Source organism: Bos indicus, chromosome 5 (assembly GCF_029378745.1).
Source record: "Bos indicus isolate NIAB-ARS_2022 breed Sahiwal x Tharparkar chromosome 5, NIAB-ARS_B.indTharparkar_mat_pri_1.0, whole genome shotgun sequence".
Taxonomy (NCBI): domain Eukaryota; kingdom Metazoa; phylum Chordata; class Mammalia; order Artiodactyla; family Bovidae; genus Bos; species Bos indicus.
In genome coordinates this window covers 58,839,451-58,857,402 of record NC_091764.1, presented here as the reverse complement: position 1 = coordinate 58,857,402, position 17,952 = coordinate 58,839,451, and the positions used below count along the sequence as shown (strand labels likewise).

At 36.3% G+C, this 17,952-nt stretch overlaps 1 protein-coding gene across 1 annotated transcript; it reads right to left on the bottom strand.

Moving 5' to 3' along the window:
- Nucleotides 1–3,684: 3,684 nt before the first annotated feature.
- Nucleotides 3,685–4,629, bottom strand: LOC109558447 (olfactory receptor 6C3-like). Its single transcript, XM_019959857.2, has one exon. It carries the CDS (start codon nt 4,627–4,629, stop codon nt 3,685–3,687), a length of 945 nt encoding a protein of 314 aa, XP_019815416.1.
- Nucleotides 4,630–17,952: the final 13,323 nt, after the last annotated feature.

The window sequence follows — 17,952 nt, the reverse complement described above, 5'->3', positions numbered from 1 at the left end:
GTCACAGCCAAATCTTTGCGACACTATGGACTATAGCCTGACAGCCTCCTCTGTCCATGTGCTTGCCATAACTTCTTTATCCATTCACCTGTCAATGGACATCAAGGTTGTTCCCATGTCCTGGCTATTGTGAATAGTGCTGCAGTGAACACTGGGGTACCTGTGCCTTAGAATTGTGATTTTCTGAATATATGCCCGGTAGTGAGATTGCTGGGTCATATGGAAGTTTTATTCCTATTTTTTAAAGAAATCACCATATTATCCTTCATAGTGGCTCTATAAATTCACATTCCCACCAACTGTGCAAGAGGATTCCCATTTCTTCACATCTTCTCCAGCATTTCTTTGATGATGGTCATCTTGACCGATGTGAGGTTTTACCTCATTGTAATTTTGACAAGTGAAGTTGAGTATTTTTTCATGTGTTTATTAGCCATCTTTATCTCTTTGGAAAAATAGCCATCTATTTAGGTCTTCTGCCTATTGTATTAATGACTTGTTCTTTTGTTATTGAACAACTTGAGTTGCTGGTATATTTTAGAGATTAATCCTTTGTCAGTTGCTTCATTTGCAAATATTTTCTCCCATTCTGAAGGTTGTCTTGTCATCTTGTTTATGATTTCCTTGCTGCGCAAAGGCTTTTAAGTTTAATTAGGTCCTACATGTTTTTATTTCCAACATAAGGAGGTGGAGGTCTTTAATCAGTTTTGAGTTTATCTTTGTGAATGGTGTTAGGAAGTGTTCTAATTTTATTCTTTTCACATAGCTGTCCAGTTTTCCCTGCACCACTTATTGAAGAGGCTGTCTTTCCTCTGTTGCATATTCTTGCCTCCTTTTTTGAAGATAAGGTGCTCAAAAGTGCTTGGGTTTATCTCTGGGCTTTATATTTTTTTACATTGATTATTTTTTTTAATTTTATTTATTTAATTTTTTTTGAATTTTTTTTTCAAGCAAAATATTTATATGGGGAGGGAGGAGGGAGGAGTGTTCAGGATGGGGAACACATGTATGTCTGTGGCAGATTCATGTTGATATATGGCAAAACCAATACAATATTGTAAAGTAAAAAAATAAAATTAAATTTAAAAATATATTTTTTTAACTTTACAATATTGTATTGGTTTTGCCATGCATCAACATGAATCCGCCACGGATTCTTGCAATTCAAGAATTGGTATGTCTCTCCATCTGTTTATGTCATCTTTGACTTCTTTCATCAATGTCTTATAGTTTTCTTTATACAGCTTTTTGTGCATTTATTCCTAGATATTTTATTGTTAATGTTGCCTTGGTGAATGGAGTTGATTCTTTATTTTCTCTTTCAGATTTTTGCTGCTAGTGTATTGGAATTCAATGAATTTCTGTGTATTGGTTTTGTATCCTGGAACCTTACTAAATTAACTGATTAATCTAGTCATTTTCTAGTAGTATTTTTAGGGTTTTCTTTGTAGAGTATCATGCTGTCTCCAATGAAACTTTTACTTCTTCTTTTCCAATCTGTATCTCTTTTCTTTCTTGTTCTTCTCTATTGCCAATTAAAGTTAACTCCAATTTTACCTTTTCATCATGTCTGTGAAATAAGAACAGTCACATGAAACATTTCCAGAAGAAAAGATAATGTAAAAATGTCTTCAAGAGAAAATCAATAACAGTTACCTCAGAAAGTTGTTTAAGAAAAACTTTGATGAACCTAGACAGTGTATTAAAAAGCAGAAACATCACTTTGCCAACAATGATCCATATAGTCAAAGCTATGGGTTTTCAGTAATCATGTAGGGATGTGAGAGTTGGACAATAAAGAAGGCTGAGCACACAAGAATTGATGCTTTTAGACTATGCTGCTAGAGAATATTCTGGAGAGTCCTTTGGACTGCAAGATCAAACCAGTCAGTCCTACAGGAAATCAACTCTGAATATTCATTGGAAGGACTGATGCTGAAGCTGAAGAGCCAATATTTTGGCCAGCTTATGTGAAGAGCACATTCACTGGAAAAGACCCTGATGCTGGGAAAAATTGAGGCCAGGATGGGAAGGGCACAACAGAGGATGAGATGGTTGGATGGCATTACTAGATCATGAACATGAGTTTGAGCAAACTCAGGGAGCTAGTGAAGGATAGGGGAGCCTCGTGTACTGCAGTCCATGAGAGAACAAAGAGTTGGATATGAATGAGTGGCTGAAAATGAAATAAAGTTGTTCACAAGATTCAATGAGCCAATATGAAGAAAATAATTAGAATAGGCCTGGAATATAGTAATTGCTGAAAAAATATTAACTCTACCCTTCTCTTCCTTCTTTCTCCTCATTATTATAAAAGTATTATAATAGTATAAAGAGTTAAAATATACTTCAGTTTCTAAACTTTAAAAATATTTAAGTAGATAGTTATACTTTATTCCAACCCTCTAGTGAGTGTCATTTTGATTTCATGAAAATTTCAAATAGAATAAAAATTTCCTAATGATATCATTAAAGGAGTATGTCAAGGCTGTATATTGCCACCTTGCTTATTTAACTTATATGCAGAGTACATCATGAGAAACGTTGGACTGGAGGAAACACAAGCTGGAATCAAGATTGCCGGGAGAAATATAAAAAACCTCAGATATGCAGATGACACCACCCTTAGGGCAGAAAGTAAAGAGGAGCTAAAAAGCCTCTTGATGAAAGTGAAAGTGGAGAATGAAAAAGTTGGCTTAAAGCTCAACATTCAGAAAACGAAGATCATGGCATCTGGTCCCATCACTTCATGGGAAATAGATGGGGAAACAGTGGAAACACTGTCAGACTCTTTTTTGGGGGGCTCCAAAATCAGTGCAGATGGTGACACTCCTTGGAAGGAAAGTTATGACCAACCTAGATAGCATATTCAAAAGCAGAGACATTACTTTGCCAAAAAAGGTCCGTCTAGTCAAGGCTATGGTTTTTCCTCTGGTCATGTATGGATGTGAGAGTTGGACTGTGAAGAAGGCTGAGCACCAAAGAATTGATGCTTTTGAACTGTGATGTTGGAGAAGACTCTTGAGAGTCCCTTGGACTGCAAGGAGATCCAACCATTCCATTCTGAAGGAGATCAGCCCTGGGATTTCTTTGAAAGGAATGATGTTAAACTGAAACTCCAGTGCTTTGGCCACCTCATGAGAAGAGTTGACTCATTGGAAAAGACTCTGATGCGGTGAGGGATTGGGGGCAAGAGGAGAAGGGAACCACACAGGATGAGATGGCTGGATGGCTTCACTGACTCAATGGATGTGAGTCTGAGTGAACTCTGGGAGTTGGTGATGGACAGGGAGGCCTGGCGTGCTGCGATTCATGGGGTCACAAAGAGTTGGTCACAACTAAGCGACTCAACTGAACTGAACTGAATGATATCATTTCTATTACATGGTAAAATGAAAATTTCAGAAATCCACATCAATTCTGACATTCTTTTCATCAAAGTAAATGGCCTATAAAATTGTAACAACAACCTGTGTTCTTTACTTCATCCAAATATATTTGAATAGAAAATTTATAGAAAATTCTGAAGCAATATTCAACTTTATCAGTTAATTAGGTTCAGTGTGGGGAATTTTTTAACATTGGAACAGATGAAAAGGACTCATACAACTGTACTGAAAGAGTTTGGGCAGATTATGAATAATAGAAAACATTGACAAGAACTTTACTCTTTTAATGATGTAATCACTTGCATTTACTGGAGAAAAAGATAACCTTTTGGATGGTCTCCTTGAAGGCTTGTTTCACTTGCTGATTCCTCAGTGAATATATAAATGGATTCATCATAGGAGGAACAGAAGCATTCAGAATAGATGCTCCTTTGTTCAAGGATGCCTTTTCCTTTGCTGATGGGTTGGTATACATGAATATACAGCTTCCATAAGAGATGGAAATGACAATGATGTGAGAGGAGCATGTAGAAAATGCCTTTTTTCTCTGACTGGCAGAAGGCAGTCTCAGAATTGTCTTGATGATGAACATGTAGGATAGAATTATTAATGCCAAAGTAAAAAGCAGAATCTCTATTGCAGAGTAAAAACCAATCACTTCAAGGAGCCATGTGTCTGAGCAGGATAGTTTCAATAGGGGGAAATAGTCACAAGCAAAGTGATCAATGATATTAGAACTACAGTAATCTAACTGGAGAAAAAGAATAACTGGTGGGAAGATGTTTAAGAACCCTGCCAGCCAAGCACAAAAGACAAGCAATACACAGACTCTGTTGTTCATGATGGTTGTGTAATGCAGGGGTTTGCAGATAGCTACATAGCGATCATAGGACATGGCAGTTAGAAGATAAAATTCAGTGATACCCAAGAAAATGAAGAAAAACAGCTGAGCTGTACAATCATTGTATGAAATCGTTTTGTTCCTGGTGATAATTGTGCCCAGAAATCTAGGAATACAGACAGTTGTAAAGGAGATTTCTAATATAGAGAAGTTCCTGAGGAAAAAATACATAGGTGTCTGTAGATGGGAGTCCACCAAGGTGAGAATGATGATGGTCAAATTTCCAGTGACACTTAATATATATGTGATGATTAAAAAGAGAAAAATCACAATCTGAAGCTCTGGGTCATCTGATAGCCCCAGAAGAATGAATTCTGTGGGTCTTGTGTGGTTTTTCATTGTTGATCCTTTCCTCCCATTCAAAATGAAAATGGATGTGTTTCCTATAAGAAATAAAAAATCAAAATACATTTGAGGATAGAATACAAAGCTTTTAAAGTATCCTTCATGACGATAATGAATGAAATTCAAAATTCACCTACAGCACTCTCTCCAATTTCTATTCAACTTTTCATTCTAGTGAGGAATATTATCTGAAGTTCAAAATCATTATTTCTTCTTCAAAAATACATTATCATATACTATGGATAAAATAAAATTCTTATGATAACACAAATAGGGTTATTTTTTCTAATAATTTTTAATTTGTTCAAGGTATTTTTAAAAATATTTAGCTTCCTTTGTAAAAACAACAGAAATATTTAAATTGATTCTCCTCCTTTCCTCATTATTATATAAACCAGTATAGTTTGCAGATAAGCTAAATAGAGTTTGAATGCATACAGACTTTATGTATGCCTACTTCCACATTTTATATTTTGTATAACTGAGGCCCACTTTGTTTAGGTGAGTTTCACTAGTTTAAATGACTAGTGAACGTAGGAAACTATAGGAAATTCCTTTTTTTTAAAATTTTTATTCATTTATTTATTTTTTATAATTCATTTTATTTTTTTGACCATTTATCATTTCTTTATTATTATTATTAGAGATGTGAATACCAGACAATCTAACCTGCCTCCTGAGAAACCTATATGCAGGTCAAGAAACAGCAGTTAGGACTGGTCAAACAGAACAATGGACTGTTTCAAAACTCGGAAAGGAGTACTTCAAGGCTGTATATTATCACCTTGCATGTTTGCGTGTGTGTGTTAGTTGCTCAGTCGTTTCTGACTTTTTACAACCCCATGGACTGTACCCACAGTCCATTTGGATCACAACGAACTATGGAAAATTCTTAAAGAGATGGGAATACCAGACCACCTGACCTGCTTCCTGAGAAATCTGTATGCAGGTCAAGAAGCAACAATTAGAACTGTACATGGAACAAAAGAATGGTTCTAAATCGGGGAAGGAGTACCACAAGGCTGCCTATTGTCACCCTGCTTATTTAACTTATATGCAGAGTACATCATGCAAAATGCTGGGCTGGATGAAGCAAAAGCTGGAATCAAGATTGTGGGTAGAAATACCAATAACCTCAGATATGCAGATGACACCACGCTTATGGCAGAAAGCGAAGAAGAACTAAAGAGCTTCTTGACGAAAGTGAAAGAGGAGGAGAGTGAAAAAGTTGGCTGAAAGCACACGATTCAGAAAACTAAGATCATGGCTACCAGTCCCTTCACTCCATGGCAAATAGATGGGGAAACAGTGGAAAGTGACAGACTGTATTTGGGGGGGGGGGCTCTAAAATCACTGCAGATGGTGACTGTAGTCATGAAATTAAAAGACGCTTGCTTCTTGGAAGAAAAGCTATGACCAATCTCGAGAGCATTTTAAAAAGCAGAGACATTATTTTGCCAACAAAAGTCCATCTAGTCAAAGCTTTGGTTTTTCTAGTAATCATGTGTGGATGTGAGAGTTGGACTATAAAGAAAGCTGAGTGCCGAAAAATTAATGCTTTTGAACTGTGGTGTTGAAGAATACTCCTGAGAGCCCCTTGGGCTACAAGAAGATCAAACCAGTCAATCCTAAATGAAATCAGTTCTGAATATTCATTGGAAGAGCTGACTCACTGGAAAAAAAACCCTGATGCTGGGAAAGATTGAGGGCTGAGGTGAAGGGGACAAAAGAAGATGAGACACCTTCACGGCATCATAGATTCAGTGGACGTGAGTTTGAGCAAACTCCAGGAAATAGTGAGGGACAGGGAAGACTGCATGCTGCAGTTCATGGGGTTGGAAAGAGTCAGACACAACTAACCATCTGAGCAACAATAACACAGCATAGTAATATCTCACTTTAGAATATAGGTATTTACCCATGGGAGTATTTTGGTGGCACTCTCTCCTAATTTACTTTCATAAAGGTTTGGTTGATGCAATGCCTTATTTTTTTCCTTTTCTGATAAAAATCCAAAGCACAAGAAAGTGTAACTTCTGTTACCAAATTAAATAATTGCTCATACTCAGTTTAGTTCATACAATGCACACTTATTTTCTTTTGTTTTACAAGTTTGCATTAGCAAATGAATAAGTAGATAGACAAAACCTTTACTGGGAAGCAGATATTCCTTTAAATAAGGAATGTCATTTTTATAGTTTTATTTCTATAAACAAAAACTATTTAACTTAGGATAAATTAATGAACAACTCACTATGCTGCTTCTTTAGGACTCCATGAATAGCATTCTTGTTAGTAAACCACCATTTACTCTTCAATAAAAAAAAATTTCCTAAATTCACAAACTCATATGCAAATACTACTCTAAAACACATGAATGAGATGTAATAATATGCATTAACCTGAATAATAACAAATTGTACTTGCTTCCTGGTTTTTCTTGATGATTTAGTCTCAAATTTTATGGTCTGATCACTTCAATAATTATATAATTTCAGAGTTGGTGAGCTGAGTTAGCAATTTATTTGGTTTCAATTGTACTCTCAAAACAAAAATGGTGACTTCACTGTGTTATTGCTCTCAAGGATTATATTCTCACAGTGGTTTTACTGGTAATATTTGACCCACAGTATCCTTCATTCCTGATATTGCAAAATTGGGGCGCATTTCATTATACTGTGACTCATAATTGATTCTTGTCTCTTATCCAAGCTCTGTGTACAAACTAAGTTGCACTTGGGTGGACTAGTTAAATATTTCTTACACCTTTTCACATAATAAAAGCACTACTTATTAAAACATTTTCTTTATATTAATGCACAGACTTTAAATGACTATTTTGTAATTCTCTGATTATTTATCCATGCAATTTAAGTAATATTTTCCTTAGGCTTCAGAGATTGTTATATTTTCCTATAAATGCTGCTTTTAGAAAAAGAGATTTAGAAATTTCTTCTCCATGTATGTCATACACAGGGAATTGGATTTACCTTGTCTTTCCTGTTTTCTCAGGGTAATTTGTTAAGTAAACAGAGGGCTGATGAGGCATTATTAAAAGACACAGGTGAATCAGTTTTATGAGGATTATTAAGAAAGTGCTTATGCTTCCTAGTAGCTCAGTGGTAAAGCATCCACTTGCCAATGCTAGAGACGCGGCTGTGATCCCTGAAGTGGGAAGATTCCTCAAGCCACGGAGCAACTAAGACAGTTTGCCACAAAATCTGAGCCTATGCCCTAGAGCTCAGGAACCACAATTACCGAGTCAACATGCTGCAACTATTGAAGCCCTTACCACCTACAGCCTGTGCTCCACATGAAGAGAAGCCACCGCAATGAGAAGCTCATACACCATAAGTAGAGAGTAGCCCCCAACTGTCTCAACTAGAGAAAGCCAGTGCAGCCAAAAATAAATAAGTAAAATTATTTTAAAAAAGAAAGTGTCAAAAACCAAAATGACTGAGCTAAATGAGGTAACTTCATAAACAACATATCATATTGAGTGTGCAAAAATTTGATTTAGATTTAGAAACTGACAAACTCAACAAATCAGCCCCTCAACTTCACCTCTGAGAGGCAGTTGTTAAACATTTACTATTCTCTGATTCAGAACATCTGTCTGTCATGTGGTGGATACTCAATAAATATTTATGAGTGAATAAATATTTGAAATAATTTTAGTGTACAATCAATCTCCAGTACTCAATAAAATCTTAAAAACTGTTAAAGAATTTAAGAAACAAAATATGAAAAGAATCACTATTCGATAAAAAAAATGTTAGTTGCTCAGTCGTGTCTGACTCTTTGAAACCCCATGGACTCTAACCCACCAGGCTCCTCTGTCCATGGAATTCTCCAGGCAAGAATCCTGGAGTGGGTTGCCAGTCCCTTCAGATACAAAGGCAAAGTCTCTTACCGGGGCAGATTTCAAGAACCTGTGCACAATTGGGTCCCATGATGTGGTCCAGACAGGCTCCAGCACACCACTGCTGGGAGTGAACCAGTTCATCTACAAAGTGGACAAAGATCCCTACTTTCATGGGGTGAGGGATGGGAGAGAATGGAGACAATATGCATGAATGTAATAATAGTAAGTGTTTTGAAAAGGAAGAGAAAACTGAAATGCCTTGAAAGTGGGGAGCTAGTATAATTTAAATAGTGTCAGTGGGGTAGATTTTATTGAGGTGATATTTGGTCAGAGATCTGAAGGAGGGATGGGTGCTAACCATGTGATTATCTGAGAGAGTGAGACTTTCCAGTTTAAGAAACATTTAGGGTAAATACTATAAGGTCCTAGAAGGAAAATCATGTTAATTGCAAAAAATGATTTGGGTTGTTTATTTTGTTTTCTCATTTCTGATATTTTTCAATTTTCGTTGAACTAATTTCCTGGATAGAATCTCCAGCAGAGTATTGAATGAATCAGTTACAGTGGTCCTTCACATCTTTTAACCGAGTTTACCAAGACTACAGCTACTATTTAAAACATTAAAAATGACATTTGCTATAAACTTTAAATTATGAATATTTTCAAGTATACACTAGGATAGAGAACTGGAGAAATAGTTTCAAGTACAGATCAAGCAGATTCAATAAATATGAAGGCTATTTTATATTGCTTTATCTGTTTTTTGAAAAGCTTTGAAATAGTTTGTTGTATTTTAAACTAGAACTTATATAGCAAACTTTTCTTACCTGTATATTTTCAGTATGAATTCCTAATATGTGTATCTTAATCCTGATGCAGTTTCCAAGCTAGCTAAATTAGCAAAATGTCTTTGGTATCATTTATCACCTTGCACACACTTGCACATGTTCATGCTCACTTGCTCAGTTGTGTCTGATTCTTTGTGACCCCACGGACTCTAGCCCACCAGGCTCCTCTGTTTATGGGATGTCCCAGGCAAAAACACAGGAGGAGGTTGCTATTTCCTCCTCTAGGAGATCTTCTTGACCCAGGGACTAAACCCATATCTCCTGAGTCTTCTGCATTGGCAGGAGGATTCTTTGCCACTGAGCCACTGAGAACATTCTCCTAGATACCCAATTGTCTCAAAACATCATTTTTTGTTGACTTGTTCAAATTGGAGCCAAACAAGGAGCATGTAGCATATCTAGTTGTGATGATCTAGTCAGGTTACTTATGCTATTGAAATAATGTTCTATTCTATTTTACTAAGAGACTTTAAAAAATCATGAATGCTCACTTCATTTTATCATCACATATATGATTTTAATTTCAACTTTTGTTTTTCATTTTTATTCTTTTGATGAGGCAAATTCCACAAGTAAATTCTCTAAAGATAATTATCTTTGGGATAAGGCCAAATGTAACATGAAATACTAGTTTTGATCATTTCTTTTAGTACATTATCTCCTTATTTATGAGTCAAATGCTGGTGACTTTCTCACTTAATCTTTTTATATCAAAAACAATATAAATGTCCAAAAATGAGTTAGAAATGTTTGTCTCATCTTTTCTTCTATAAATATTTTATAAGATATACTCATTCACCTTAACAATAAATAAATAAATAAAAGACATTTGCTGTTAAATTTGAAAATCTTATATCTTTTATTGAATTTTCAAATTTTAGCCAAATTAACTTATATTAAATAAGAAATAATATACTAGCCAATGTTTATGGAAAAACTGTTGTTCATGTGTCACAGTTGGCCCACCACTTATTTGTGTTAAAAGTTTAATTGGGCACACCTGAGCCCTTTCATTCACATATGGTTTATAGCTGTATTTGTATGACAGAGGGGGAGAACTGAGTAATTTCATCAGTTCCCCAAAAGAGGGACAATAATATATTACATTATTAATATAGTGCCATTTAGGCACAAATGGTGTTGACTTCTGATACTGATAATTAAAGTGTTTTCACTGATTGAAAACTTTATAATAACCACTAAAGAGTTTGTGTAGAGTTAGAGAGCCACATTATTTGATATCAGCATAAACTCCTTTATATCTTTTATAATAAAATTTAGAGTTCTTTTAATTCCTGGAACTATAACTTGTCAGTTTATGGTATATTTTTATTCAGGTATCAAGAACCCACATCATCAATCAACTCTAAACTTCAGTATTTTCAAATATTTCCAATTAACTGTAGAAATTATTAATTCAACAAGAAGGTAGGAGATAGTAGCTTCATGACCCTTTCCAAACTGGAAAACTCTTTAGTAATGTTTAAAGTTGTTTTCTTTGTTTTTCAGCAATTATGGATCTAAACTTTCAACTGAGTACAGTGTATGATATCATGAATAATTTGGCTCAATGAATTACAATTACAGTCTTTCTAGAAAAAAGGTTGGAAAATGTAAGATGAGTTTGGGTAACATTCAGTATTATTTAAAATTTTGTCTTCATGGAAAAGCAAAAAAAAAAAAAAAACAGTGCCAGAGTTGCATGATCTTGGATAATCATCTTCTAAATTCTAATCCTTATAATGCTTAAAGCAGAGTGAACATACAAATTTTTAACAAAAGAAAATTTCAAATTTATATACAGTAAAATTTTGCCAATGTCAGCATCTTTATCCCTATTCATTAAGACTGTCATTTAATTAGGTAATTGAATGCTTTATATTTGTATGATATTAACTCAAAAGAACCACTAATATAAGAAAGTTGTAAAAACTGTCAACTATTGATTAATTAAAAAAACAGCTTAATTTCAAGCATTAAATTAATATAAAACTGATTATAGCAAATGTAGTCATATATGGTTTCCAATAATATTTAATTCTTCAGGTTTTTATTAGAAATTGTTATGTGTTACTTAAAGTGTTCCCCAAAAGAGGGACAATTTCACAGTTTTCTTGAAAGTATATATTCATAATTGTTCTCAAATTGGTAAATTACATGGCAGAGAAGATTTTAAGTTGGGTAATAAAAGATTTTTGATTTCTCGAGAAACTATAATTCCATTAATTTTGCTGTTTTTCACGTAATTCCAAAGTAGGCCATTGTAGGGAGAGAATAATATATGTAATACTCTAATAAGATGTTCAGATTATGCTCATGGTCTTGTATAGTAAATTAAAAATAGTGTTTAGCATGATTTACTGTTTCCTGAATTTCTAGAAAGAAATCTCTCTTGTGCATTCTTGCTCTGCCTCTTTATGTCTGAATTCAATTTCCCAAAAAAATATTGTGGAAGAAATGGAATTTTAAAAGTTTCAAAGAAGGAAATGGCAGTTTCATAGTTACAGAGTGGAACACATGTGTGCAGCTGCACAGTCATGCCAGGTCTTTGTGACAACATTGGCTGTCGCCCATCAGGATCCTCTGTTCATAGAATGTTCCAGGCAAGAATACTGGAGTGTGCTTCCATCTCCTACTCCAAAGTGTCTTCCCCACCCAGGGATCAAACCTGTTTCTCTTGAGTCTCCTGCATTGGCAGGTGGACTCTTAACCCCTGGCACCAACCAGGAAGCACAGAATGAAAAGCTGAGTCCAAAGGAAGGTAAGTGAATGAGAGAAGGATGGGAATTCGAATAGAAAAAAAAATGTATACAATATGCTTGCAAAGCTGCTGTCAATGAAATTATGAGTAATGAAAAATAACTCTGGAGACAATATGAAAATTATAGATTTTGAAAAGTTCTGAGTTTTATTTAATTGCATTTCATTATGCCTCTAATTTATGAAATATAACTTTTATTTTTTCATTTCTTTGAGAAAAGTACATTCTTCCTTGCCATGTCCATGAAGGCTCTCTTGACTTGCTGATTCCTAGGATATAGATGAATGGGTTTAGCATGGGGGCAATTGAGATATTTTGCGTAGCTACTCCCATGCTCAAAGACCACTGTCCTTCGCTGATGGATTCATGTACATGAAAATGCAGCTGGCATAAGAGATAGAGATGACAATCATGTGGGAAGAACATGTGGAGAGGCCTTTGACCTATCAGTGGTAGAAGGGATCGTGAAAATTGTTCTAATGACATATGTATCAGTTCAGTTCAGTTCAGTTGCTCAGTCGTGTCTGGCTCTTTGCGACCTCATGAACCGCTCCAGGCCTCCCTGTCCATCACCAACTCCCGGAGTTCACCCAAACCCATGTCCATCAAGTCGGTGATGCCATCCAACCATCTCATCCTCTGTTGTCCCCTTTTCCTCCTGCCCTCAATCTTTCCCAGCATCAGGGTCTGTTCAAATGAGTGAGCTCTTCATATCAGGTCACCAAAGTATTGGAGTTTCAGCCTCAGCATCAGTCCTTTCAATGAATACCTAGGACTGATCTCCTTTAGGATGGACTGGTTGAATCTCCTTGCAGTCCAAGGGACTCTCAAGAGTCTTTTGCAACACCAGTTGAAAAGCATCAATTCTTCTGTGCTCAGCTTTCTTTATAGTCCAACTCTCACATCCATACATGACCACTGGAAAAATCATAGCCTTGACTAGACAGTCCTTTGTTGGCAAAGTAATGTCTCTGCTTTATAATATGCTGTCTAGATTGGTCATAACTTTCCTTCCAAGGAGTAATTTTCTGGAAGGAAACTTACTGATGGATTTTAATTTCATGGCTGCACTCACCATTTGCAGTGATTTTGGAATCATGGCTGCAATCACCAACTGCAGTGATTTTGGAGTCATGGCTGCAGTCACCATCTGCAGTGATTTTCTGCACCATCTGCAGTGGAATCAAGAAAAATAAAGTCAGCCAGTGTTTCCACTGTTTCCCCATCTATTTGCCATGAACTGATGGGACCAGATGTCATGATGTTACTTTTCTGAGTGTTGAGCTGTAATCCAACTTTTTCACTCTCCTCTTTCACTTTCATCAAGAGGATCATTAACTCTTCTTCACTTTCTGCTATAAGGGTGATGTCCTCTGCATATCTGAGGATATTGATATTTCTACCGGCAATCTTGATTCCAGCTTGTGTTTCTTCCAGTCCAGCGTTTCTCATGATGTACTCTGCATATAAGTTAAATAAACAGGGTGACAATATACAGCCTTGACGAACTCCTTTTCCTATTTGGAAGCAGTCTGTTGTTCCATGTCCAGTTCTAACTGTTGCTTCCTGACCTGTATACAAATTTCTCAAGAGGCAGATCAGGTGGTCTGGTATTCCCATCTCTTTCAGAATTTTCCACAGTTTATTGTGATCCACACAGTCAAAGGCTTTGGCATAGTCAATCAAGCAGAAATAGATGTTTTTCTGGAACTGTCTTGCTTTTTTGATGATCCAGCAGATGTTGGCAATTTGATCTCTGGTTCCTCTGCCTTTTCAAAACCAGCTTGAACATCAGGAAGTTCACGGTTCACATATTGCTGAAGCCTGGCTTGGAGAATTTTGAGCATTACTTTACTAGCGTGTGAGATGAGTGCAATTGTGTTGTAGTTTGAACATTCTTTGACATTGCCTTTCTTTGGGATTGGAATGAAAACTGACCTTTTCCAGTCCTGTGGCCACTGCTGAGTTTTCCAAATTTGCTGGCATACTGAGTGTAGCACTTTCACAGCATCATCTTTCAGGATTTGGAATAGCTCAACTGGAATTCCATCACCTCCACTAGCTTTATTCGTAGTGATGCTTTCTAAGGCCCACTTGACTTCACATTCCAGGATGTCTGGCTCTAGGTCAGTGATCACACCATCATGATTATCTGGGTCGTGAAGATCTTTTTTGTACAGTTCTTCTGTGTATTCTTGCCATCTCTTCTTAATATCTTCTGTTTCTGTTACATCCATACCATTTCTATCCTTTATCGAGCCCATCTTTGCATGAAATGTTCCTTTGGTATCTCTGATTTTCCTGAAGAGATCCCTAGTCTTTCCCATTCTGTTGTTTTCCTTTATTTATTGCACTGATCGCTGAAGAAGGCTTTCTTATCTCTTCTTGCTTTTCTTTGGAACTCTGCATTCAGATGTTTATATTTTTCCTTTTCTCCTTTGCTTTTCGCTTCTCTTCTTTTCACAGCTATTTGTAAGGCCTCTCCAGACAGCCATTTTGCTTTTTTGCATTTATTTTCCATGGGGATGGTCTTGATCCCTGTCTCCTGTACGAAGTGTCACGAACCTCATTCCATAGTTCATCAGGCACTCTATCTATCAGATCTAGGCCCTTAAATCTATTTCTCACTTCCACTGTATAATCATAAGGGATTTGGTTTAGGTCATACCTGAATGGTCTTGTGGTTTTCCCTACTTTCTTCAGTTTCAGTCTGAATTTGGCAATAAGGAGTTCATGGCCTGAGCCACAGTCAGCTTCTGGTCTTGTTTTTGCTGACTGTATAGAGCTTCTCCATCTTTGGCTGCAAAGAATATAATCAATCTGATTTCGGTGTTGACCATCTGGTGATGTCCATGTGTAGCATCTTCTCTTGTGCTGTTGGAAGAGGGTGTTTGTTATGACCAGTGAATTTTCTTGGCAAAACTCTATTAGTCTTTGCCCTGCCTATTCCATATTCCAAGGCCAAATTTGCCTGTTACTCCAGGTGTTTCTTGACTTCCTACTTTTGCATTCCAGTCCCCATAAAGTCATCAGTGAAATGCAAATTAAAATGAGACAAAGCACTATGTGTTCTAAGTCACTTCAGTTATGTCCACTCTTTGCAACCATGGACTGTTGCCCGCCAGGTTCCTCTGTCCATGATTTTCCAGGCAAAAATACTGGAGTGGTTTTCCATTTCTTTTTCCAGAGGATCTTCTCGACCTAGAAATTGAACCCATGTGTCCTGCTTGGCAGATGGATTCTTTACCACTGAGCCATCTAGGAAACACTTTCAAGTTATGATATCCTCTAACAAATACATCACAGAAAAATGTATTTATATGATTATTTCTTAAAAAATGCAATTATTTGAATAAATTGGACAAAGCCAAGAATTGGTTTAATGTATAGTCACTGAATAATACCACTTATTGTGTGAAAATTTCCTAACATCTCCTGCTCGATTTAGAATGAGTGCTAGAAAATAAAGCAGGACTCAAATGTTTTAAGGTACAATGCAAAGAAAATAATCAAAAGAAAATAACATTGGCATGAATATAGAGAATGTTTTAGAATTGTATTCATGTTAATGATATTGATTGCAATGAATTAAATTTTTCATCTTTTCCCTTTAATACACTTTGCACCTAAATATATTTATAAGAAGGAAAAAGGAGAAAAAGAGACAGATAAATGAACCACACAGTGATAACCGAGTTTGTCCTCCTATGCCTTTCTGATGATCCTGACCTTCAGATTGTGATTTTCCTTTTTTTATTTATCACATATGTATTGTTACTGGAAACCTATTATCACCCTAACCTGAGTGGACTCCCATCTCCAGAGACCAGTGTATTTCTTCCTCCTAAACTTCTCTTTCTTAGAAATCTCCTTTACTACTGTGTGTATCCCCAGATTTATGGGGGCAATCATTACTAGGGACAAGACTATTTCTTACAATTGTGCAGCCTAACTATTTTTCTCTATTTTCATGGGGGTGACTGAATTTCACATTCTAACCTCCATGCCTATGACCACTACGTTGCCATCTGCAAGTCCATGCATTACACAACCACTGTGAGCAGGAAATTCTGCAGCGGGCTTGTGCTCTGTGCTTGGCTGGGCAGGTTTCTGACCATCTTCCAATGCCTTATGCTTTTCCTCCATCTGGATTACTGTGCTTCCAATAGAAGCATAGTAATAACTTTTTGATCACTTTTTGTGTGACTGTTTTCCCCTTTTACAATTGTCTTGTTCACATTGATCATTTTGTGTGTGACTGTTTCCCCCTTCTGCAATTGTCTTGTTCAGATACATGACTTCTAGAGGTAATGGGATTTTTACTTTGTTTTTGTTAGTTTGCTATTCACCTTGGCATTAGTGATTTTGTCCTGCTGCTGCTGCTGCTGCTGCTGCATCACTTCAGTCGTGTCCAACTCTGTGTGACCCCAGAGACGGCAGCCCACCAGTCTCCCCCGTCCCTGGGATTCTCCAGACAAGAACACTGGAGTAGGTTGCCATTTCCTTCTCCAATGCATGAAAGTGAAAAGTAAAAGTGAAGTTGTTCAGTTGTGTCCAACTTGTAGCGACCCCATGGACTGCAGCCTCTGAGGCTCCTCCGTCCATGGGATTTTCCAGGCAAGAGTACTATTAGGGTCCAATTCCTTTCAATTTATTACAGGAGAATTAATGCTGTTGTTCATAATTCCTTTACCAAATCTAGAAAAAAGAAACTTCGGTGCTCAAGCAGATAAACAGCCCACCCAGGCAAAGGACTATTTTAAAAAGAGGCGCCAGGTCTATAAAGACACAAGATATCCTCCTGAAGTCTGTGTGCAAGTTGAAGCTCTGATACTTGTAGAAGTATAAATGCTACCACATTATTAGGACTTTAGAGAATTTCATCTGCTAGTCAGAGAAAAAAGGCCTTCTCTACTTGTTCCTTTCACGTGATTGTCATTTCCATCTCCTATGGAAGCTGTATATTCATGTATGCTAATCCCTCAGCCAAAGAAAAGGCATCATTGACAAAAGGAGTAGCTATTCTCAATACCTCTGTGGCCCCCATGCTGAACCCCTTCATCTACACCCTGAGAAACCAGCAAGTGAAACAAGCCTTCAAAGACATGGTCTATAAAGCAATGTTTCCTGCCAATAAGTGAGATTTTGGTAAAAAATGAAGGCCACTTTAAATAGAAATTAGATTAAGTCCTGAAATTCCTAAATATCTGTATAGCTATGCTTGCTGTTTATAGTCTCTTAACAGGCCACATAATAGTTAATATAATAATTTCCCAAGGTTTCTTTCACTTCAATGCCCAAGTTTCTCCAGTGCATTGTTATTGGCATTTAAAATTATAGAAAATGTTATTTCTTATGCAGAATTTTCTGGAAATGAAACTTATTTCTTTAAGACATAGCACGATGTGAATAGTTTTAATTCTGTTAATCAGTTCCTGAAAGGATCCTATAATGCTGCATCGTACTTCAAATGTAGAGTTTCAAAATGAGTGTGTAATTTCCAGTGTATTTTCAGGCTGAACATTGAAAATTTCCTATGGTTTAAGAATTTATATATTAACAATGATAAGGCACTAAAGAGATAAAAGTCCAAAGAGATAAAATGTACTTTAAATGTAGAGCTTTTTATTTTGTAAAGTTCAGTAGCTATTTTCAAGGTAAATGTTTACCATATTATGTGCTAGTCATAGAATTCATATATTCTCTATCACTTTTGAAAAATGTTTATATTCAAATAATTCAGAGTAAATGCAATAAAACTAAATCACTACCACTTTCCTGAACTTAGTGATCATATTTATGACAATTATTTTTCATTCCTGGTGAAGTGTTCACAAACCTCC